General features: G+C 39.6%; 1 protein-coding gene across 1 annotated transcript; it reads left to right on the top strand.

Moving 5' to 3' along the window:
- Window positions 1–6,461: 6,461 nt before the first annotated feature.
- On the top strand, window positions 6,462–7,769 carry LOC310810041 (alpha-2 adrenergic receptor-like; the record flags this gene model as incomplete). Its single annotated transcript, XM_083677633.1, has 1 exon — window positions 6,462–7,769. One exon carries the CDS (start codon window positions 6,462–6,464, stop codon window positions 7,767–7,769), a length of 1,308 nt encoding a protein of 435 aa, XP_083533759.1.
- Window positions 7,770–25,357: the final 17,588 nt, after the last annotated feature.

Raw genomic sequence — 25,357 nt, 5'->3', positions numbered from 1 at the left:
CCTGGACACAGGACCTGCGCAGCCCCTCCTAGAACGCAGCCCGGTGACGTCGTCGATGGCTCCACCTTCGATGGCGCCCTGGAGAGAGTCTCTAGTCGTCAGCCCCCTCGATCAGCTCAGGTCAGCACGTCTTCCCCACCTTGCCAGTAGCGTAGCTCACTTCCTCGGTATAGTCGCTCGGTCCGTAGTCGAATGTAGCCAGCACACGCACACGCACATGCACACACACACACACACACACACACACACACACACACACACACACACACACACACACACAAACGCACTCGCTCACAAAGGATCTCTCGGTAAGAAAGCGGTCCTTGCCGAAGCAGTCAGTCAGTACACAAAAATAGCGGTCAGACAGAGAGGCATTCTCCATCCAACCCTCCTCCCCTCACCTAAACCACAGGGGTTTAAAAAGATAAGGCAGCCAACCCCATAGCTATCCCGCTAATCAATTAACCCATTTCATCTGTGTCTATTAACCATGCCCGCGATTCTCCCATCCTATCACTGTGTCCCATTTCATCCCATGACACACCCTCCGTGTAACTGTTCTCCGTGACAGGCTAATGTTCTCAAAATGGTCTTTACTATCCGGACTGACCAGGCTAGTAGCCTCCACCATGCATTCCTTCAAAAAAATGTTGGTTAAAATATCGCAGGCCGGATTAAAACTCACGGTGGGCCGGATCCGGGCCGCAGGCTGTAGTTTGCCCATGCCTGATGTAAGCCATTCAGAAGCTGAACACACGCAATATCATCCAAGGGTTTTAATAGTCTTAATTGGGATCAATGGACCAATAGTATTTCTTTAGCCCACGAATGTAATAATCCAATCCAATCATCATAATTACTCTAAACCACATGATCTAAATTGATTATATGAGATTCATGCGTTTTTTTATGTTCCTCAAATTTAAAACGTATGTTTCCTTGTGCTGAACAAACAATTTGTGGACTGGAGATGTTTTTTTCTTATCTTGGTAAGAGTGCTCTCAAGCACTCATAAAATGTTCTCTTACCTAAGAGAAGAGCAAAAATAAGAAAACATTGGTGAATCCCAGAAATCAATGGGTACTAACAAAATAAGAACAAATTGTGGATACAAAAATACATAAGAGGAAATTTGTTTGTATATATCGCTTCCTGCATGAGGCCCAATGTGTCATAAACCAACAGGGGGTAATGTAACTGACAGGTGTTATGTCATGCTTGCATACCATGACTATATAAATGCTTCATGATCAGTCGAAGTGAAATAGATTCTGCATTCACTGCAGGGGTTAATATAAATCATACATACATCATGATGATATGATACATGAGTATATGATAATATGGCATGTACAATTACATGACTCATTGGGGCAATCGAAGTATATGATTAACTTTGCCAACAAAGTCACTCATACAGCTTGCATTCAGATTCCAAACAAAAACAGAAATATGATGGATGAACATTTGATGTCTGCTATTTTTTGAAGATATACACATGGATTCATAGATAAATTAGTTTGAGAGGTTGCGTCGATGTGCTCATTCTACATTGACAGATTGCATTAAGCAGTTACTGTAGACACAGACTCTTTTTAATCATAAATTAATTAACCATTCCGATCTAAAATGTCACAGGGAATACACATTTCCTGGAGTTCTCACTGCCCCTACTTTGCTGGGAATGATAAAGCATTGCTTTATACTCCAATGCATACAATCCCTTATGGTTCAGCAGTTTTATTGGCTCCTGGGCAGTCGCCTCGTTGATCATTATGGCTGGGTTCATTACCAGGCTCCTGCGTACTGTACTCATGGTCAGCTCCTCAATTATTCATGTTTTTTATAAACTGCAACATTATTTGACAGATGAGATGAAGAAGTGAAACCCTGTTGCATGTTTGCATTTATGACACAATATTGTAGCTACTGTGCTTCTGAGAAACTTGTGAATATCCATCTACAGTATTTATTAATTTGGTTCTGGAGAAATACATAGGTACTTAAGTTATCTGTTGTTCATCTTACCGTGTGTGTGCGTGTGTGTGTACAAAAGCTGTGACCAACTGTAACCATTTGCTTTGCAGCAAAGCCCTTGGGTGAATCACTTGAGCGAATTTCAATGATGCAGTGTCTGTATTATGGAGATGTCCTTTCAGAATATTGAAGTGTTGAAAGTCATCCCACTGGTTGCCCAATAACACTTTGATTAATTTGACTTGGCACAAAGTGGTGCCAGGTGTGTCTATTGTCATCTAGAATTGCAGTGTGTTGACATCAACCATGGACACATTGCACAGGGCATATGCAGGGTACCCATGGATAGCTCAGAGGATACAAATGATAGGGAATACATTATAGATCTCCATTTATGTACTTTAAGTGTGTGTGTGTGTGTGTGTGTGTGTGTGTGTGTGTGTGTGTGTGTGTGTGTGTGTGTGTGTGTGCGTGTGTGTGTGTGTGTGTGGGTGTTTCACTGCCATCTTTTCTTCACCAATTACAGGCAATAAAATCAATGTCATTTTGATAATTGTAATTCACTGGACAGAAATTGGAGCATGATTGAATGATTATTGTGTATTGTGGTTAACAGCTAATTGAACCAATAAAGGCAAGACCGGAATTGAGCGCACAAACCAACATCAGCCAAATTCAAGAGTCTTCCAGTGAGGGGATTGTTTCCCCTACGGGGTAATCTGAGGTGAGACCAAAAAACGTCACTATTCCACCAAAAGTCAAAGGCTCTTGTGCCCCCCTCAATCCTTCTACTTCTGTCTCATCAGTAATGAGGCCATGTATGAGAGGATACATTTGGCCGTGTTTGAGAGGATACATTTTCAGCAGTTGCCGACCAGCACTGATCAGCACCTTTCAATACTTGAATGGGTGTTAAATGCATGATAGGGATCAAATCAGTCTGATTTGCTAAAACATTTCTTTGAGATTTACGAGAGTTCAAAGATCGAAGCTCAAGCTGTTTTTAGAGTGAGGCACTGTGGAGCCCCGCAGTTACTTCTCACAGACTGCATGAAGCAGCAACCACCCTCATTGTGGAAGGCACTTGTCATGACTGATTATGAATGTTTTCTTGACACATGTACCTGAATCAGGAAAAGCCGTATATGCCACAATGAAGTTGAATTCAGAAATAATAATAATAATAATAATAATAATAATAATAATAATAATAACAATAATAATAATAATAATAATAATAATATCATTATGCTCCATTGACTATTACTATTATTATTAATTATTAATATTATTATAATTATTAATATTATTATTGATCTTGATACCAAAAACATCCAGAAAAACAGGCAATGTTATCAAGAACATGAAAGGGACTTTCATCAAGACTGTATTTTCATATTCAACAGTTCAGTAATTCTTTTTACAGTGAGTTACAAGACAAAATTGTTATGCATCATGTGGACTGCTGTCATGCAAAATATCACCAACACTATATTCAATGCTCACCAAGCATCTTTATTCTGCGGCATAATACCAATAGTGAGTTTAGCAATGCCAAGCTCTCCTTAACATTTCAAAAGTGTTAGATACCACCTTTTTATTAAATAACTGATTACTCATGCTTGCAGTGGACCTTCTATACCAAAACTGCCAAGGGACTTAGGATCATGCCTTTCAAGGGATACTGACTTACTGACTGAGCGCATACAGTACTCTGCAAATCTTACAGTTACGATATCAAGGCTGGTTATTGGACATATGTGATTGTTAGCACTATTTCACAATTTATAGTCAGATTTTTCCTTATCTTGATAGTCGTCAATGGGCCAGGAGAAACTGTAATCCATGGTTTACAGTTGTTTAAATAGCCATTTCTATCTTCAGCTAATTCTTCAGCCATTGTTTAAAAAAAACAAAACAGGAATGATTGGTGAACAAAAAACATTCAATATTTGTGGCCAAATCACCTCAAACGAACTCTATGACTCGGTTGGAAGTTACTTTGATGTTAGTAATGGCTATTTAAATAACTCTTAACCATCGATTACAGTTTATCCTAGCCCATAGACTTCTTTCAAGGTAAGGAACAATCTGACTATAAGGTGTTAAATAGTGAACTATCCTTTTAAGCCCAGCAATGCGTAAACATTATCCTTCTCTACAGTACATGAAAATGTTTTACAGTATTCTGTATTATAATATCATGTATTCTGAGGTCTTAAACCCCAGATGGCATCTCACTATATTTCATACCAGCATTAGAAATGTGTTCATTGTTATTTTTTTGTATATCATGAAAAGAGAGGACACTGACATATTTAGGAGAGCATCCAATTAATACATAATAAAGAAACATTACCACAAGTCATCTGTTACATTATTCATGAATGTGTTGACAGCCTGACAAGCAGAGCATTTTGTTGGAGTGCTCCAAAGAAAACTAGTTACACTCTTACAAACTTATAGATAGGGATGGCTCTCAAGGGAAAACAACTGAAAGTAGCGTTTTGGGAAGGTTTAGTCCACCAAGAGTACACATTTAGCTTATCATGCCATCTAACCACACAAGCATATCTTTCTCTTGGGTTGGTGTGAGTCTGAGCTTCAGTGGACATACAGTACCATTCAGTTTGGTCATTCATGCATTGTAATGCACTTAAAGTTACAGTACCTAGTTACTAGTAATATTTCTTTAGGCCTTGAGATGGACAAGCTACATTGGAGATGTTGCATAATGCACCTTTAAAGATTTGGTAATACTTTACATTAAGTTACCCTTATACCTGTTTAGTACCAATATGCACATGTTGTTACATATTGATAATGGCCTGCCATATGGAGTAGTATGTGTTATTACACAAGTGGAATAAAGAACAGTTATTTTTCAACTTGCGTGGTAATATACTGCTCAACTCCATTCTTATGTAATATGCATCTTATGTACAAAGCAATCGTGAGTGTTCTATGTAATAGCATGTTAATACAATGTTGTTGCTAAAGTGTTTAGTCTCATTAAGTCTCACTCTCTAGGATACGAGATTACTAAAGTCTGAACAATGATTAAGTGTGCCCTTGAATTATTACAAGTTGTCAGCCGTTTATGAGAAGATAACAGGGGAAGCAGACTCCGTAGTAAACAATACAGGCATAACAAGGCCATGGGTAAAGCTGACCCTCTCTCAACCTGTCAGTTTGATATTTCAAAGCATGGCTGGACAGCTTTACTTGAAGATAGACACTGTGTGTGTGTGTGTGTGTGTGTGTGTGTGTGTGTGTGTGTGTGTGTATGGAGAGAGAGAGAGAGAGAGAGAGAGAGAGAGAGAGGGTAGAGAGAGAGGAAAGTGAGCATGTTTATTGCTCCAGTTTGTTGGAAGCACAGCCCATTTGTAACGTGTCTGTCTGCTGTCTGGCTCTGCTCTGTTGATGAGCTGAACTCAAACACCCAAAGGGCTCACAATATTGATTTCCCTCCTATTTCCACCCATATGCTCTTATTGAGCTTTATTTGGTATGTTAATTGACTCTCATGTTAATCAACTTGAGAGCCCCCGTTCTTTCTCTCTCTCTTTCTCTCTCTCTCGTTTTCACTCATTCACTCATTCACACACCTATGCATGCTTCAGTGTCCAATGTTATTCACGACTGATGTCTATATGTGGGCCTCATGACAAGATGCCCTCTAATGCGTTCACACCCTGTCAAGAATGACTTTCATCCGTTATGCAGCAATACTGACCTCCAGCGTGTTGGAGTAAGGTGTGCGTGAATTTCGTTCACAGGGCGCAGAGTTGCGATAAAATGCTAAGTCATCTTAAGTTACCTTATACGCTACCACAGGGTATCAAAATGCAGATATTTTAATCAAATACCATGTGGTTGATGCCAGAAAGTGCAGTAGTGTAGGGTAATCCCAAGTGAACTCAGGTTACCCACCTTTTCATTCTGGCGAATAGGGTTTACCCATCTGTTTTTTATTTTATTCTATTTTTTTTAGACAAACAAACAATATTCAACTTTTGTCAAATCTTATCTTAAACACGCATCGCAATCAGACTGACAATAATTCTCCAAATTATTGCAGAAAGCAATTGTCGGGGGCGGGGCAAAAAAATCCGTTTTTTTGTGAACACACGGGCATTAACAGCTTTCTGGTGTGATAGACTGCGAGCGCGGCGCGCTGAAAGGAGTCTGCAGTCGTTGGAGAAGGACAGTCTTTCATGCTTGCCTACTGTATATCCGAAGCATGTATATCCAAGGGAACGACATACGACGTTTAATCAAGTAACCAAATATATATTTGGGTGAAGAACACTGAAGAAGATTTATTAGGCATAGGAGACATGCACTCCGTAACCAATGTGTGCCAATGTTACCAGTATCAATATTGACAATTGATTATGGAGCTGATGTTTTTTGATGGACTCTACATTAACATTGTGAATAATAAGTATAAATAACAAACTATTTTGGAATAAAATAAATTCATGGACGGGATGGATTCGTTTAATTCGAGCGGGATTGACGCGTTCCCGGTTATACATCTCAATTCCTCCTGGTCATTAGAAAGTCGGTATTCTTTGGCGACAATAGCGGGTCTTGCAGCACTTGTAAGTTTTTTAATTTTGTTTACCGTTGTCGGGAACGTGCTGGTTGTAATTGGGGTTTTAACAAGCAGGGCACTGAAAGCCCCTCAGAACCTTTTTTTGGTTTCTTTAGCTACCGCAGACATTCTGGTCGCAACTTTGGTGATGCCCTTTTCTCTGGCAAACGAACTTATGGGCTACTGGTATTTTGGGAAAGTATGGTGCGTCATTTACCTTGCTTTAGATGTCTTGTTTTGCACTTCGTCCATCGTTCATCTATGTGCAATCAGTTTGGACCGCTACTGGTCCGTAACGCAAGCTGTTGAATACAATCTCAAACGGACTCCTAAACGGGTGAAGTGTATTATCGTCATTGTATGGCTCATATCTGCGTTCATATCCTCCCCTCCGCTAATATCAATAGACAGGAACAATGACAACACTCTTTACCCACAGTGTGTGCTGAACGATGACACCTGGTACATTCTCTCCTCCAGCATTGCGTCATTTTTTGCTCCTTGCCTAATCATGTTATTGGTGTATATTAGAATATACCAAGTGGCCAAAACCAGAACCAGGGGCATGTCAGAGAAAAAACATGGGACAGATGGATCTACCCAGACTGAGAACGGACTGAGCAAAGCCACCTCTTTCAAAATCAATGGAGACAAAGAGAATGGGCACTGCCAGTGTCCACCTACACCCAGTCAGAGGACCATTGGGAAACACACTGAAGAGGTGGACCTGGAGGAGAGTTCCTCCTCAGAGGGCAAAGGTCGCAAACCTCAGGACCCTAACTCCAAGAGGGCCAAGAGGGCCAGCCGAAAGAACATCACCCGCTCCAAGCACTCCAGTCGGATTTCCAGAGCCAGCAACAAATCCATGGACCTCTTCGTCTCCAGGCGGAAAAGGAGGATGAGCTCAGCATCCCGGAAAAAGGTCTCCCAAGCCAGGGAGAAGAGGTTCACCTTCGTGCTGGCGGTGGTTATGGGGGTGTTTGTGGTATGCTGGTTCCCTTTCTTTTTCAGCTACAGCCTGTATGGAGTTTGTAGGGATTCCTGTAAGATCCCTGAGCCCCTTTTCAAGTTCTTTTTTTGGATTGGCTACTGCAACAGCTCCCTCAACCCTGCCATTTATACCATCTTCAACCAGGATTTCCGCCGCGCCTTTCAGAAAATCCTTTGCAAGTCGTGGAGAAAATCATTTTAGATAGTTATAATGGAGGGTCAAGCCAGAACAGTCTGTCTTGAGATGACTATGAAATATACATTGGATATGTTAAATGAGCCTCTTCGTATTCAACCAAGCATCATCTTCCATACTGCACTTCCAGTGAACAGTCATATTATGCTGTAATTCAATCAAGCCAGAGCATATACTGAACTTAACCTTTATAACATTAACATTCTGAGTGCTCTAAATCATATTTCTGTTACCAGCCTGCATACTGTTTTTTTTCCATTCACATTTAGTGTGTGCATTTGCAGAATTAGAGTCCTGAGGTGTGTCACAAGGCTTTAATTCAGTGTCATATTAGATATATGGTATTACAAGTCCTATACAACCAAAGTGACAGCAGGTAGCATTTTCAGCTTGTCATGTTAATCTATGTTGTCTTGTCATGGATATAAAACCAGGCTTGGAAGTGTTGAGGGCTTACATTTTTGACAAATGTTTTTTTCTTCTTCACTGTTTTTACATGTGGTTCAGTCAGTTATTTATATAGTAAGACAACTCTAAACTATTTTTCACTGTGGATGCAGATTAATACATATTTATTAAAAAGTTATTTTATTTATTATTTTATTTATTAGTTATTTTAAGATAACTACCTCTTGTGGACTGATTCTGTGAAATTATTTTTTGCAAAGTGGTGCATTTTCTTATTTAAAAAAATAAAGCCTGAAGAAATCTTATGTAAACCTCTACTGTGATATTACAGTTACATATGATGCACATACAGTATACAGTAGAGCACTATTTCTCACTATGGACAATCATGGACATGTGTTTGCACATGCTTGAGTGGTTAAGAGGTACTAGGGTTGCCAAATGTTGTCTTCTACAAAAGATTCAAAGACAGCAGAGACAATGCACTCAGCTAGCATCACTCACTTACCAAAGCACACTCTTAAGAGATGTCTGGCAACTCATATATGAACAAGCTTTATATGTTTTTAATCTCTAAACAGGGTTACAGAACAGCTTAAGGACAACGTGTGTTATACTTTTTATATACATATAAACACATTTTGCCAGGAAATTTGCAATTACAGGAAAATTGACGGTACATGTTGAAATCAATAACAATTATATTGAGTTATAGAAATATCTGTCATGATACAACATCCCTCAAGGGAATGCATTAAGATGGAATCACATGCTCATTGATTGTACATATGACTTCTAATATAATATGCTCTTTTGAAAGGAAACATAAGAAATCCTTGGGAAAAGAGCCTCAACATACAGAAAAGCTTGTCTTAGGGAATATACAGATGATTTGTGGTGTTCCATTTTTGGACCAACCGGTTGGAGGTGTCTACTTCAACAGATCATAACAAGTTGAGCAACAGGTTATGATGGCTGCAAAACTATCATGACTAAAAAGCTTGAAAGACATGGCAAGAAAATTCATAGAATTACAGTATCTATGAAATGTAATTGACTTTGATGAACATTGCACAAGTCATCACTGTTTCTGTTGGAAGTGCTCAAAACTCAACTTTGCTTACAGTAAGAGGACTGTTGCCATCTGTGACACAAGTATCTCCTAATAAATTGAACATTTGTGGTGGGCAGGGTGTCAACCCATGAGGTTTTCACAAGCAGATAGAAACCAACTCACCCTGAAACATTCTGTGGAAACCATCAAACACTTCACAAGGATAACTATTCAACATTAACTTGACTAAACTCACCATGGCAACAAGCTATCTATGTAGGGGTACACAAAGGTGTGTTTTATCATTATTTGACCATAAACGAAATCAATAAGTGCTTTATTGAAGTAGTTGACACTCTTATGTCTAGATAAAAGTAATAGAAAAAACAGCCCAGGCCTTGGCTCACTGCAGAAAGAAACAATTATGTGAAAGCCAGCTCTCCAATAACTGGATATATATTCTAAATAGGATAATGAGATAGACCATATTGTAGTAATTTCAATTTCAATTTAAATGTCTTCCATTATGACCATCTCCTTCATGCAACTGCCGTTCTTCCCTCTTCATCTGGGAAAGTTGGCCCACTGTCTGCTGTTATTATAAACGACTCAATAGTTGAGGCTAAATCGATGTTCATAATATCACAAGATGAACATCTGCAGAAGTGCAATCGCAACAGAATGACATTATGTAAATAAGTGTGTCAATACAGAAGATAGAGAATAAAATAAAATAAACAAAAAGTGTCACATCCCATACCATATGTACAGTAGTCTGTGCTGAACATTCTTTAGTTTTAGCCAGATATGTAATCTGAGAGGATAGGTGTTACTTTCTCAGCTTGATCATTTGTGAAAGGGGCCTAACTAGGATGCATATAGAGGATATGCCCCTTCACACCTGGCTGGCTTCATCTTACAGAAAGCAGTCAGGCTTAGTGGGAAATGGGAAATGTGCTGGTGGTGACCATAAGGTTGCTACAACAATCCCAGACGGGGTACTCTGCTGTTGAGCCCTTCAGCAAAACTCCTCATCCAAAGTCGCCTCAGAAAGTATCCATCTGTATAGAATGTATAAAATGTAATTTTGCCTTGAAAACATGTTGCATGATGCACTAATTTTCCCCAGTGTGTCTCAGCCAGACCATAAGAAGAGGATGATGTGTTCAGCACGGATGACATCACCAATCATCATCACTAAATGGACAACATCTTGGATGGCCCATTATATTGGTCCCATGAAAATGTATGTTTTTGTCAATATACAGTGGCTTTGGAAAGTGTTCAGACCCAGACCAAGTATTCAGACCCAGACCTTCACTTTTTCCACATTTTTTGTTTTGTTTTAGACTCAATTTAAAATTGATTAATTAATTAATTGATTGATTGCCGTAAATCCACACATAATACCCCATAATGACAAAGCGAAGACAAGTTTTTCGAAATTTCTGCAAATGTATTAACATTGAAATACAGAAATACCTCATGTACATAAGTATTCAGACCCTTTGCTATGACACTCTTAAAATTAGCTCAAATGCAAAAACATCAACAAGTCACTCAATAAGTTGAACTGAGTCCATCTTAATGCAGGGGTAATATTGGAATTAATATCTTTGTTTTTATAGGGTCTCTGATTTGCATAGGAATCAATTATTCACTGTGTAGATCAGGTTGTCATTACAAACTGAGCAAAGGGAGAGGATCAAAATTGCTCAGGAATGCTACCCAAATTCTTCGCTGAAAAATCTCTAACTAGTACAAAATACAACTGCTAGAAAACCAAAAAGTATGATAAAGCATGAGCAGACTTTAAAACATGTAACATGTACTCACTCCCTCTTATCTTGTCGACCTTCAGCCGTATAAACCTTCATGTGCGCTTCGTTCACAAGATACAGGGAGTTTGGCCGTTCCCATAATATCTAAGACTATGACAGGGGGCAGAGCATTTTGCTACAGAGCACCCCATCTCTGGAATAATCTTCCGATTCATGTTAGGGAGTCAGATTTAGTTTAAATTTTCAAGTCTAGGCTCAAGACTCATCTCTTTAATCAGTGTTACGGCTACTCTTAGCCCGGCGATAAACCATCCTTGCTGTCTCTGCCTGGGGACTGGCTTGCTCGGTGGTTTCAGGGGCACCTTCTGGTGGTGTGGGGGCTGGGCCGGCCTGGGCAGCTGCACCTTCCCACCGGATGCAGGAATGCCACTGGCTTGGCATTGGTCTGGTAGCTGGTGTTAGCTGGTGTGAGCATCCTTCAGGATGAACAGACAGTGACTTCAGCCAGACCTGGATAACGGGCAACGACCACCACCCCCAATCTGTGTAGCCCATGCCACACGCCTGCATGGGGGCGGATTGGGGCTTGGGCTGGCCAGGGCTACTGCTGCTTCTGTCACCATGCAGGCGTGTGGCAGGAGGGGTGCCCTACGCCGGTGGACGAGTCGAGGCTGGTTTGGTCTGGGTGCTTGGTGTTGTCCTTTATTCCGAGTTGGTACAGGTTGGGGGGGGGGGCGGCATCTGCTGCCTGGGCCAATCTTGGGTCCTTTTTCCTGTTCAGTGGTGGGTGGGCTCCTGCAGTGTGCGGGCTTGGCTTTGGCTGGGGCTGGCTATGACATCTCTGGCATCTCGGGTTCATGCTGCTGCCCCCTCTACCCCCCCTGGTGGGCCACCCATGACAGAGTGAATGTGGTTTAAGTGGGAGCTGGCCTTGTCCTTTAGATGTATTTTAGATGTGCCAGGGGCCTCAGGCCACCTGCTTTATGCTGATTCTCTCCTACTGTTTGATGTATCAGTTTTTCAGTTTGCAACAGCCTCTAATCTTGTGTTGTCCTCTTTGTGCTTATCTCTGAGCCCCTCAAAACTAGACTCCAGTTCCTGAATTCGTCCAGACTGAGTCTATTCCACCCTACTGTATATCCTGGTCCTTGCTGCCCCACCCGGGTCCCACCAGAAAGCTGCCTTTCACTATGGACCCCTGAACTCTTGCACCACACCACATTCCACATTCCACATTAGTTTACTGTTCAGCACCTGATCAGCCAAAGGAGGATGGGTCCCCTTGGAGTCTGGTTCCTCTCAAGGTTTCTTCCTCTGAGGGAGTTTTTCCTTTTTGTTTTACTGTGCCCTATATTTTTCTCCCCTAGTTTTTTTTCCTTGGCTTACTCCTGGGAGTTTATGATTTGGTGTTAGATCATATTGTTTGTATTGTATTTATTGTTTATATTGTTTAGTATTATTTTTGTTGTGAAGCACTTGTGAAGTGACATTTTTGTATGTAAAAAGCGCTATACAAATAAACTTGATTAATTGATTACCCTGAGGCCTGGGGAGACCATTTACAAAAATCTACAAAGTTGAATGGCGGAGAGGTAAAAGCATAATCTCAGTCACTCTACAAAATTGGTCTATAACCAAGTGGCCAGAAATAATCTCTTAATGGAAAATAATCTATCTCACATTCATAATTGGGTTTGCAACAATGAATTCAAGTGATACAGCAAAGAAAGTGGCTGGAAATGTGTTTATTTGGTTTTACTACAAAGCTTTAAGTTTAGTGCAAATCCAGCACATGCAATGCAGTTTCCGCACCCTTGTGTGAAGAACAGTTGTAGCTACATCATGTTATAGGTATGTTTGTCACCAGCAGAGACTGGTGAGTTTGTCAGGATAAAGAGAAAATTATGAAATTTGCTGAGTTGGTAGTGATATCCTATTCTTAAATGTTGACATTTTTCTTAAATTCTCCTCCCAGATCTCTTTTGTCTTCCTCAGGTATGTTTACCACTACGGCCACTGCTACAACCTTCGCAACAAATCATTGCCATCACACACATGCTGCATAGATGCTTGCACTGTGGAATGGCATGTCATTACAATAGCCATGGGTGAGTAGGTAGGTGGGGAAATGTCACAGAGGCAGATATTTGCTTTCATGGCCCATTGCAAGTACTGTAGAGGCCCATTGTATTAGGGGTCTTTGGTGAATAATCTGATTTTCATTGTGAACCTCATTGTGAACCGTGATGCTTATGGTATGTAAAGCTCAGTTAGCTGAGTGGTGCCCAACAATCAGCAACTCTGAACACTCTGTTCTGTTTTCTTTCTACTATAACTGCTGCCCTACAGTTCATGTTGGCCATGTTCCTACACATGAAAGATGCACGCAGTGAACTCCAGACACAATGGGGTTGTACTACAGCAGGACTTTGGCTAGTTAGGAAATCAGCGAGAGACTGTGTGCATTTGTCCTTCTGACCGAAACATAGAGGACCTTGAAGTGTTGCAGAGTGGTTTTCATCTAGTGCCCAGTGGAATCACCATAAACAGGGAACACTAGGTTCAGCCCAGGTACTGAGAGCCGCCACCCTTAAAACACCCTTAAGTCACTTGTTTTGTTCTGTTTTCTCCCCATCAGTGAGGTCTCACAGCCGGAGGGGATGCCGTGTTGGAAAAAATAATGCACAACTGACTACTCTGCATCACAAATCCTCTGCATCACAAAAACTGGTTAGAGTTGACCAAATCCAATCAAACAATCACAAAAAGTGTAATGAGTTATTTGCTACTGCAAGTGTCCAACAATGTTAAAAACCGTAGAATCTAATTGGAGATCAAGTTGGTACAGTAGGTAAGATCGTAGAGCTTGTATAACACCAGTGTATGAGCATAGTGTAACTTTTGGGAGGAGAAAACCAAGACCCTGACACAACCCCCACCATCTGTGGGCAAGCACCAAATCTTTCCCTCCAACACACTTGCTGGTCAATAAAACATTGTCATCCTCTTTCATGCTTAGGCACATTTTGCAGCATGGTGGCAGATTAGAATGCATGTCACATGTGGACTTCACCTGTTTGCCAAAAGCACTTGCTGACAGCCCAGTTCTGATATACTAACTCTCTGCCAGTAGCAATAACATCCCAACCTCCCATTCCTGTCACTCATCTCCACATGATAAAAGGATGTATGACTCATCACCTAGAGGAGGTGTGGGCTTTGGATGTAAGCGGCATTGATGGGGCATTGATGGATATAAAGGTTTATGAAATGTTTGATGTGTTCAATAGGGACCTGTGGCCTTAGTCAGCAGGCATCAATGTGAAAAAAAAGGAGACGAGGATGTGATGTTCATTTGATGTAGTCCATGGTCCAGTTAAGCACTAATGGTGAGGCATAGAGGATAGTTTAAAGTGCAAAGTCAAGACTGTCACAACTTCAGCTCCCCTCTCCTCAAATGTATTATAAAATCTTAAAGATATGGTTGAGTTTGGAGTTATTCACGTGCAAAATGATCACCTCAAATACTTCAAAGTAACATGAGTTGAATTTGTATGAAATTCCTTTCCCTGCAATTATTCTTTCACAAGTATGTACAATGACAAACAGCAGAATCCTTGACTTCAAATTCAAAGTCAGACATAATAGCCTAAAGCACTCAAAGCTTTTCCAGTGCACTTTTCATCTTGTGCAAATGTGAGTTTAGGTTATAATTAACATTCGGATACAATGTGTTTGAATAGTTGGAGGGAATGCAAAAGGCATCATAGGGTCACAGCTCTGGGTGACAGGATGGGGTGAATCATTCATGCAGAATGAAGAGAAGCCAAAGGCTCACTGTGATGTCATCTCTAATGAACAGTAGTTCAATGCCCTTCTCAACTTTATCCATTGTAGTCTCTACTAGATCATCTCTCCTCTAAGAGGAAAAAGTAATATTCCACCCAGATAAACACAAGTTCCCTCTGTGACGTGCTGCATGTCAGGACCCTCTGTAGTTCTGACTTGCCCTCTAAGGGACTTTTCTGTCCTTCAGACACCTACAGTAAGTATAATTGCAGATAGTTGCACAGACATATTTCTAATGAAAATATGGTATAGTTAGCCTATTTCATATGTATGTTGTATGTACAACATATCAAACAGATACTATGTCCTATAGTAGGCATAGTAGTAGCCAAGCAAGATGCTTAAACTGTTCACCAGACGTTTTCATGAATGACATTGTGCCTTAAGCTGATTACAAGTTAAAAGTAAATTACTGCCCTCTATTCCCTTCTATTATTGTATGTAAAGTTGACTTTCTTTTGTGTGCCTTGTGCTATTTATTTCTCTATATTTTAAATCTGCTGAGTTTTTGAAGAGAAAATTGCATAGCTTTACCTCTCTCCTTTAATTCTCTCATAATACCATTCAAATAAAAGTAAATGAAATGCAAATGGTATGTGTAGGAGGGTCAGAAATCAGTTGGGAATACAGCAGGATTATTGATATACCTGTTTTGCCAATTCAGTGCACTTTGCTTTAATTGGAACACAGACTTGAGAGGGCTTGGGATTTCTAGTTAATAGAGGGCCTAGTTTCTCACACAGCACCACATTGGCGTCTAAGTGTTGGTCTTCTATTAGGAATTATTGCCACAGAAATAACTGCTCCTGGGCAAATTAAATATTAGCTTCATATCAAAGTCCAAGCACACAGGAAAATCAATGGTACACAGCGTGATATTACTGCACATTTTCATTTAGCCAATACGTAAATGTAAAGATTTTTTGCTGCTTTATTAGAAAATTATGAAAGGGGAACTGGTTGGAAACTTGATACATTGTCTCTAACTTCAAATCAAATATTTGTGTAAGAATGGAGAATAATGACTCAAATAATTACTTTTCACAGTGTTGCATTATTAATACTGTATTATTGAACATTTGAGCGTGTTATCAAAACATTTAATATATATATATTGAAACTGGTACGACAACGATTTGTTTCTGTTCGAACTTTGACTTTGTAGCCCTTTCTATCAGTGAATGAGAATAGTATCACATGTAAACTTCCCTGTTTCATAGGGTTAGGGTTTGGATTACATTTACTCCAGGTGGCTATTTTAGCTTTTCAACTGAATACTGATATCCAGACTGGCTCCATATTCCAAATTGTGGCTGCTTCCTGCTTCCACCTGAGTTTTTCATGGCCACACTGCTGGTTCAACCTGCGCACTAAGTTGGTAGTGAATGAATACATTAATAGATGAAATCAACTGTTTGTGCATGAGGACATCTGTGTTTATGACTCTGGGCTTTTGATGTCTGAACCTCACATTTCTTACAAATCCTGTCAAGGTAGAGATGGGAGCAGTAGCTCCAGCTGAAAGGTTGGTCGTTGAACAACGTTCTTTTCAATTCCACGGCAATAAAGATCTCCAGTATTATAACACAAACAGAATATGTGAATTCATTTTCATGATGTTCAGTGACATGATCTCGCTGACTTCATACATTAAGGACAGTATGCGCATGACACCTCTATATGGACTGACATAAACAAGCCAGCATGAAACATGTAGACTGTTGGAATTAGCAATAAGATGGCATCGAAGTTACAGGACATGGGGCTAAATTATACTATACTACAGTTGTTTTCATGTCATACATACGTGAAAAATGTGGACATCAATACTTTACACAAGAACTTCCATGAAAAACACAGCACATAACAACCACACACGTGGAAAGCATTGCCAGGGTAGCTAATGGGTGCATGAAAGAGTGGCTGAAATCCCTTGAGGCCATCCAACATTCGGTTTCCCATAGCTCCCTAATTACCTGGCAGGTTGAAGCTGAGCAGACGGAGAGGGGAAGACAAATGAGTCTTTTAATCATGACCTACACCACTCTGTGTATCAGCAGGAAAGCCTTGTAGACATGCTATGTCATTTTTGAGCACTGAAATTCAAGTTGCTCTGAACTCTCAAGGTTTCCAGCAATTTAACAGGTATGGTGACATCACTCATCCAACCTTTTGGAAGGCCTGGAAAAGATAAACATGCTGAATATCCAGTATTTCTAGTAGTTTTGTTTAATGTGAACCATCACACCTACAAGACCTTGTCTTTGAGAGGTTCCTGCACAATATTAAATCAATTTGACCCATTGACCTATGGCTTGTTGTGCCCAGGGTAACAACAACATGGTGATGTACTGTAAAAGCCCACTTGATCTGGTAGCCTCAGGTGAAGCCTGGAGATGCAGGATGATAATGTTTGTATCTACAGTGTAAACTATTTTAGTCAACTCTGCAGGTAAATTGATCTGGATAAGTGCATTGCGCACATTGGAAACATTATCGTCACCAGGGTGTACATCCATACAAATGGCCTCTCCCTTCCCTCTACCCCTGTATCCATAGAGGAGGCTTGGCTGGTGTGCAGATGGAACAATAGTAATATTTCACATAGACTGAAATTACATTTACTCTGTTAAAACCGTTCTGACAGCATCTCCAGTTAGCTAGAAACAATACAAGGGTATAATCAACAAGAAAATGGGACAGAGCCATAAAGGAAGAGAAAGCAGTCACTATTATATTACAGGCTGAGTATGGATGAACCGAGGCATGGCGGTAATCACTGTCAAAGAGCTTAGCATTCAAAACAATCCCATTGCTCAGCACTTTCGACTTGGATGATACAATTACCTCTTGATAGAAATTAAATCATTTAAAAACATAACATTATGGACAATCTTTTCAATCTACAATCTACAGTTTAGTCTGTAAACTGTTTGAATAAGTATGAACATCCAATGATCTCCAAAGAATGAATCCAAGTTCAACAGTAAAGCCTACACAACTGCAATCAGCAACCCAATTACAATTAATTGTTTCCCTCTTTTGGAATGACGTACAGGTACAGTATAGGGTGATCAATGCTGTTGTCCATGACAACACTGCATCAGTCTTATCAATGATAGTGCCCCAATTAAGACAATGAAGTCAATGTCATCAGAGATGTGTGTGTGTGTGTGTGGGGGGGGTTGTTCTAGTAGAGAGGCAGGTGAAGCTAATTGACCTAGCCCACTTGTAGACGGCTTTGGTGGCGCCAGCCATGTGATTTAAATGTATTTAAATGCAGCTGATACAAAGACAGTGATCGTCTGATCTTCCATTGTGAATGGTGATCAATGCCCCCCTCTCTCAGCCCAGAACACCTATTTACAGTTGAATGAGTATGCCTGATGGACGTCCTGAGGATCTTTGACTGAGGATCAATTCCTTTGCTATTGTAATGTATATAGTATAGGGAAACAGACCTCTCCCACCTATGTTCTATTGTTTGGAGAATATTTAAGGAGATATAGACCATTAATTCTTTGAGTTTCTCTGGTTAGGCCTATGTGGGTCTCCTGTTTTGTCCTTGACACACTTAACCTTAACGTATGGTTAAACTTCCATTCATTTAGTCATACAGTTTGTTTATTTGAAACTATTAAATTTGTTAATTTATTGACACAAATACTATTCTCATTCTTCCTATGTGCATTAATGTGATGTTGTGCACTAGATAAAGGTCCTGTTAAAACAGCACAACATAATCGTGACCGGGTTATCACATAGAGTTCACCATTAATGTCTAATGTTCACATGCATGGTTAACAACACGTAGACTCGATCAGGTATTGCACTATACATAAACTCCTCACAATTCATTGAAACTAAAAGCATGGTAATAGCATATTGGGTATTCTTAATGGAATCTAGGATCCGATATGAACGAGTGTCTGTCACACAGGGATGAGCAAATCATTATCAATCATTATTAATCATAAAATATATTTTGGAGTAAGATATAACGTAATGATAATGTGTTTATTGGTCATGTGACCACTAGTGTGTAGAGTCTGCTTTATCATGTCCATAACCGTCTGAATTTACTGGGGAATAAATGTATGGTCTCTAATCCCGTCCAGTTCTTCTCTCTCTTTTCAATAATCCTTTGTTTTTTTATCCACTTCTTCACACTCATTGTGTTGTACTGAGCATCTCACTGCATGTTGTTATGCCCACTGTGTCATCTTTTTGCAGTGAAGTCACAACATTTTGTGTTTCTCAGACCAGTTTTGGTCCATAATACATATACATAATATAATGTAAAGTGCCCTGCGTAAGTAATGGGACAGTAAAGCATTTTTTCTTCTTTTGGCTCTACACTCCAAAAGTTTGGATTTGAAATCAAACAATTACGGTGTGGTTAAAGTAGAGATATTAGATATTATTATTTATGCATCATCCCCCTATTTTAGGGTACCCAAAAGTAATGGGACAATTGGCTTGAAGGTTGTTTCTGGTAAGTCAGGTGAGTTCTGCCACATTTGTGCAGGCATAAGAGAGCTGTCAATGTCTAGTATTGATTCTAGGCTTTCGTTCGCCTTTGGAGTCTGCTATTGGTGTCTCTTAACATGAGGACCAAAGTGGTGTCAATGAAAAAACAGTTAAGACAAATAAGATGAATATTATCATGTACCAGAGTGATTGCAAGTGGAAAGTTTGGAGAAAAAATTACCTGCCCAAGATTTACAACAAACCACCTCATCTGTGAAACATGGTGGAGGGGGTGTTATTATTAGGGCATGTATAGCTGCCACTAGAACTGGCTAACTTGTCTTAATTGATGATGTAACTGCTGACGGCAGCAGCAAAATATATTCTGAAGTGTATAGAAAAATCTTGTCTACTCAAGTACAAGCAAATGCCTCCAAATTCATTAGATGGTGCTTCATCATACAGTGAACACAAATACCATCAAATACAAGCTGAAAATCTCTCCTTTAGCCTCATATTAATTGAATTGATTTCAAATCCAAATTATTCCAGTGTAGAGTCAAAAGAAGACAATATGCTTCACTCTCCTATTACTAACACAGGGCACTGTATATATAATATAGGACATCAGTAAATGATTTGGTACCACAGAAAATAATAGCTCAAGGTCTAGTTGGGGCTTTCTTGATAGACTCGTGGTTTAAACTCGTACTGCGAAATCTGAAACCTATTTAACTTGTAAACTCTTGGATCCAATCAGGACACACAGGTTAAAGGTTTCTCATAGATATGAGATCATGGTAATACTTTTCATGAACACCATACCAATAAATCAATTATTGCATTACAGTATCTTTGTACATACTTTGCTGACTTAAAAGAGGATAGTGCCAGTGCAACCTATCTACTACATCAAATCTGCGAGGAGAAGATGCCATGTGCCTATGAGTCTGTGATCATGATTCAGGCATCTGATAGGTACGTGAGCCACGTACAGAGAGTGCATCATGACCGTCTCAAGACTCTATCTCCACCAGATGGAGAGGAACACACACATCTCTGGGTGGCAGATCCTCATCCTCCATTAGTAGGAGAATGGCAGGGGTAAATAGAGAAAGGGCTAAGCCTCCGCACCATCTGGGAGACAGATAAGCAAGTAAAGGGCATTGGGGTATTGTACTGCCAGAAGATCTATGGTGGCAAAGTCTCAATTGGCTGTGATTTACTGTGTCGAGCTTTCAATTTACCTGCATGGGAGACCACACATTTTCAGCGGGATTTTGAATGTCATGGGGATAGCAGGAATGAGATTGTTTGGGGAATGAATGAGAGACCTTTGAGGACGAAAATAAGCTGCTGTTGGAAGTAATGTTGATAGACCTTGGTAGGGTTTTTGTCCTTTACATTGAAACAAACTCAATTACTTACTTACTTGCACATGGTCAATGATGCGGAAACTGCACCGTTGAGGGGTCCATATATTCTGTTTGTTAACACATTTTCTGGTTAATATCAAGTGCCAGCTTATTACATAAGCCCTTTTGTAAAACCCAGGGTTGAAGAAGACAGACAGCTGGAGGTTATGTAAATGACTGTACTCTAACTCCAGGACTCCCAGGAACTGGATTCCAACCAAACTTATGCCCCCTGCACATTGATTTTGAAATCCAATTGAACTGAAAGCCCAGCAACACTCATTTGTATTACACTGGAAGTGTTTGCATTTTAGTGGGGAGCCTCACAACAATTTTTGAAAAAAATGGTTTCTTCTGTCAGCACAAGACCTCTACAACAGAAAACATTCTTTGTCAAGGTTCCTCCAAAGGACTAATTTGATTTGATAGGCAGAGGAGATTAAACGGTGTGTGGTATGCATGAGAACAAGCCTTTAGACTCTATGTAATTAATTAAGATGTACATTATGCATGGTGAATTCAAATGTGATTGTGTTAAGTGCACTCAGCAAGGGCTTCTCCTTAGCCACAATGGTCTAGACAAGCACCCATTGTGTCTCCAGACATCCCTACATAATTCCAAGAGGAGGCTTGGAATTGATTCAATGTACTTCAGAGCATTGGACCTTTCTGTGACCCTTGGACTATCAGTCGGAGATATGGAACAACTTGTGTTGTGGATAATGTCTTGTTCTCTGACTTAGCAACAGTCTTTAGCTGCAGTCTGATTATTTACTCCGTTTCCCGAAGACCCATTCACACTTACAGTATTCACTCCACATTATGGAGGGCATATGGCGGGGGGGCTTAATTCAGAAGTCTGTTAATTTGGTGTTCTTGTCCTGGATTATGTACCGTAACACTGCTTGCTTGCTTGGTGTGAGGGGAGGATACTCTGGGCTTGCTGACCAAAATTGGTTAGACACTTTCAGCAGACACTATACGTGGATATTGTTGTGTAAGCTACAGAATATCAATAAATAATACAGCATGTCAATGTGATGATCCGTTCTAAGTGGTTATCATTACAATAAAACATAAGGCTGCCATAATAATATTATCATATAGATTCATTATAATGCTTTTGTGCCTCTTTTGTGTTGCAAACTTTTCATAGAAAGTGCTAAAATATGTGTTATTCCATGCTAAAACCTGAGATCCCTAAGGAACAAATTGCATTAGGAAAAGTTAATTCCTTACAGGGCATACAGTATGCGATTCTGGCAGGTGTCTCATGTTAATATAGAGGGTAATTCAAACTGTAACATTATTGGTACCAGTGTTCCTTATGCCAATACCTTTAGTCCTGATACTATACCGGCCCCTTTCTCTAAAGAAAGCTAAGCTATTTTGAAATTTCCTGTTGTTTTTCATTGTGTTATAGATAATATATCTTATTTATCACATACATTGCCATTTTCATTTTCTTGTTAACCATAATAGATTCAGTAGCCTTCTGTGTCGATTAAATTAAATGCTTATGATACAATAGTGCCGCTCTGCCCTCCAGTGACGGAAGAGCATGACTGCAAAAAGAGCCAATATTTCTCACCTTAAAGGGGCAGTTTACCCAGAATCCAGAAAATCCCAAGTGATTCAATACATTGAAACTAGTTCGGTGGAGTTTGCTCAACATACAGTACAGATATCTCCCTGTACTCAGACAGCTGCGAAAAACGGGTCACTTGACTTGCGCAGTGTATAGCTTGCGTAGCTTCATTGCCAGTGATTCAGAAATCCATCAATTGTGGACAAATTCTATTTATTGAAAGTGTACGGCCAAATTAGCTTTTTTTGAGTCAGGAAATGTGTACTTTCCCACCTAACACTATTGCGATTATTTTATACAATTGTTTTATGTGGCCGACTGCTAAAAGAGCAGAGATGGGTAACAACTGCAAATGTACGCTCTCATGGGGTTAGGGTTAGCCCTTCTACGTAACAACCGTATGCCCTTATTTGAAGCTTGAAGTCACAGATGAGCCGATACTGCTAGTACTTTTGACTAAAAATGTATCATTCAGCCATATGCTTTCAATAAAACATAGCATCTGAATCACCCCTTCACTGGCAATGGAGTTGACCAGGCTATAGGTACTCACACCGGAAGAGTTAACACCCTGGAAATCTAAAGCCAAGCCCCTCTACTGGGGTACGGAAGTCTAGTCTAGTCTCACTACAAATAGCTTACCGTTGGCCACTTTCAACATTCGTTGTTGTTGTTATTTTTATGTTTCAATAAACTTTTTCATGGGTTTAGGGTATCATTATCAAAATGATCAGCTGCATCATAGTTAAACGACAATTGTATCCCACTGGTAAATGCATTAGAAACCCAATTGAAAACCACACTCCCATACCCCAGTAGAGAGGTGTGGCCACTGTGAAATGTCACTCCATGAGTATCTATATGCTACACACTGCCATATCACAAGTCATGACACCCGTTTTCGCAGCTGTCTGATGGTGCGTTCGGCAGCTGTAGGAAACTCAGAGATAGGAGTTCCCGAGTGGGAAATAACCACTAGAACGACCCTCCAAGTCAGATTTCCAAGTGGCAAACTCTGACGAGTATGATGAGTGGTGTTTACGAGTGGTGACATATCCACTGTAACCTTTCACCTTCTTGTCAGAAAACAGACATTGATTTCGACAGTAATAGAAAACATTTCAACAGTATTCATCTTTCTGTACAATTTCAACATATTTAACACAATCACACGTATATGTATAATGTATGTTTTGTAGTTTGCTAACTTTCATTATGATATGGTTGAGAGTTGTTCCCACTTCAAAAGCACTCGAATACATTCATTTTCAGAGATTACTTCACCAACTGGGAGCTACGAGTTCCCGAGAACCAAACAAACATACCATGTAGTACAGGGAGAGAACTGTATGTTAAGCAACCTCCACCGAAACTAGTTTCAATGTATGGAATCATTTGGGATTATGGGTAAACTTCCCCTTTAAGATGTGTCTTGTAATCAAGTACTACTGTATATTATGTGATAATACCTACAGATTAGCAGGTCATTGCAAATTATGTCTCCCGCTGTTACATCAGAACCAGCTAATTTTCCATTGTGGAAGACGTTCTATTGCAGTACACAATTTCACATCGGGTCAAATTGTCACAGATAACTGGAGACTGAAGCCCTCTACTGGGTAAAGTGAATATTATTTACAATACAGTAAATGTATGAGATTTCAGGTGTATCTATTTAGATAACACAAACAAGGTAATAAACTATTATGTTTGGATTATTTAAATCAGTCAATGGCATCATAGTTTCTTTACAATTTGCAGTAAATCCTAATATCATATCATAATACTTAAATTGACTTTACAGCTCAGATATACAGTATGTATATATATGTGAATATAAATGCAGTTAATCAATCAAATATATTGACTTAGAAAAGCATAACATTTAAGTTGCCCTTTAATAAAGGGCCTTTACTAGGTTTGCATACAAACAAATTGAAGTGAAATGGTAGCAGACTTTGCTGTCCTCTACTGGTTAAAGAACATAACATATTTTGTTTGAGGTAATTCTCTCTAGGATCTATGATATAGTTTGGTGCCTAGATATAGTTTGCTTAAGCCATAATGAGCAGATGGGTTGAAAATGATTAATTAACTTGTTGCAGGTTTTGGAAATTAACTGGATTCCATTTTTGTGTTGCTCTTTTTAGAATTCTGGCTCCATGAAGAATTCATGTCTATGTTAAAAATAAAAAATAAGGTTTTCTCTTTATCTCTTGCAATTCCTCCATATATATCCAGATCCTACTCTGACTCTGATGGGTCAATACAGTATCTGTACAAGTTTGGCTTTTGATATAAGAAAGGTAGGTTATACATCGTTGACTCTATTACTTTTAATGTTGTATTAAGACAACCAGTTAAGCTGAATCCTAATTTCTGTCACTGTCAAGGCAGCTGACACTGCATTCAAATAATAAAGCAAACACTTAAAATGTGTGGCATAGTCCTATTCTGCTCTCACCATTACATTTTTATTTTCAAAAAAACTTTCAGTCTAATAAACTCAGCATAAAGCATCCATGTTCAAATGTTTTAGTGCAATGTATTATAATGTTGTTTTTTGGTTAGTTTTTCTATGGCTTCATCATTCTTTTACTATATGATGGTATTTCTTTAGAAACACCTTGGTTAGGCCTAATGTGGAATTGACCCTATAACCTATACTATCTACAGTGATGTGTGGTCCTCTGTGGCTCAGTTGGTAGAGCATGGCGCTAAGAACGCGTAGGTTGTGGGTTTGATTCCTGCTGGGACCATATATACTGAAATGTATGCACTCACTGCAATGTAAGTCGCTTTGGATAAAAGCGTCAGCTAAATGGCATATACTGTGTGTGTGTCATCCTTTGATGTGACTATTTTTTGTTTGTTTTGACACTACCTCAGCATCCTGATGGAATAGGTTTAATTCATTAGCATGCATGGTCTTACTTCCGATAGCTTACTACTTAAAAAACAGCCTTTAGGAAACAATTTGGGGCTGCCTTTTGTCGCAGTGTCAAAGTAAGTGGGGACGACACCCTTGT

This window comes from Argentina silus (assembly GCF_951799395.1).
Source record: "Argentina silus genome assembly, chromosome: 1".
NCBI classification, from domain to species: Eukaryota; Metazoa; Chordata; class Actinopteri; order Argentiniformes; family Argentinidae; genus Argentina; species Argentina silus.
This window is presented reverse-complemented; position numbering and strand designations above follow the sequence as displayed.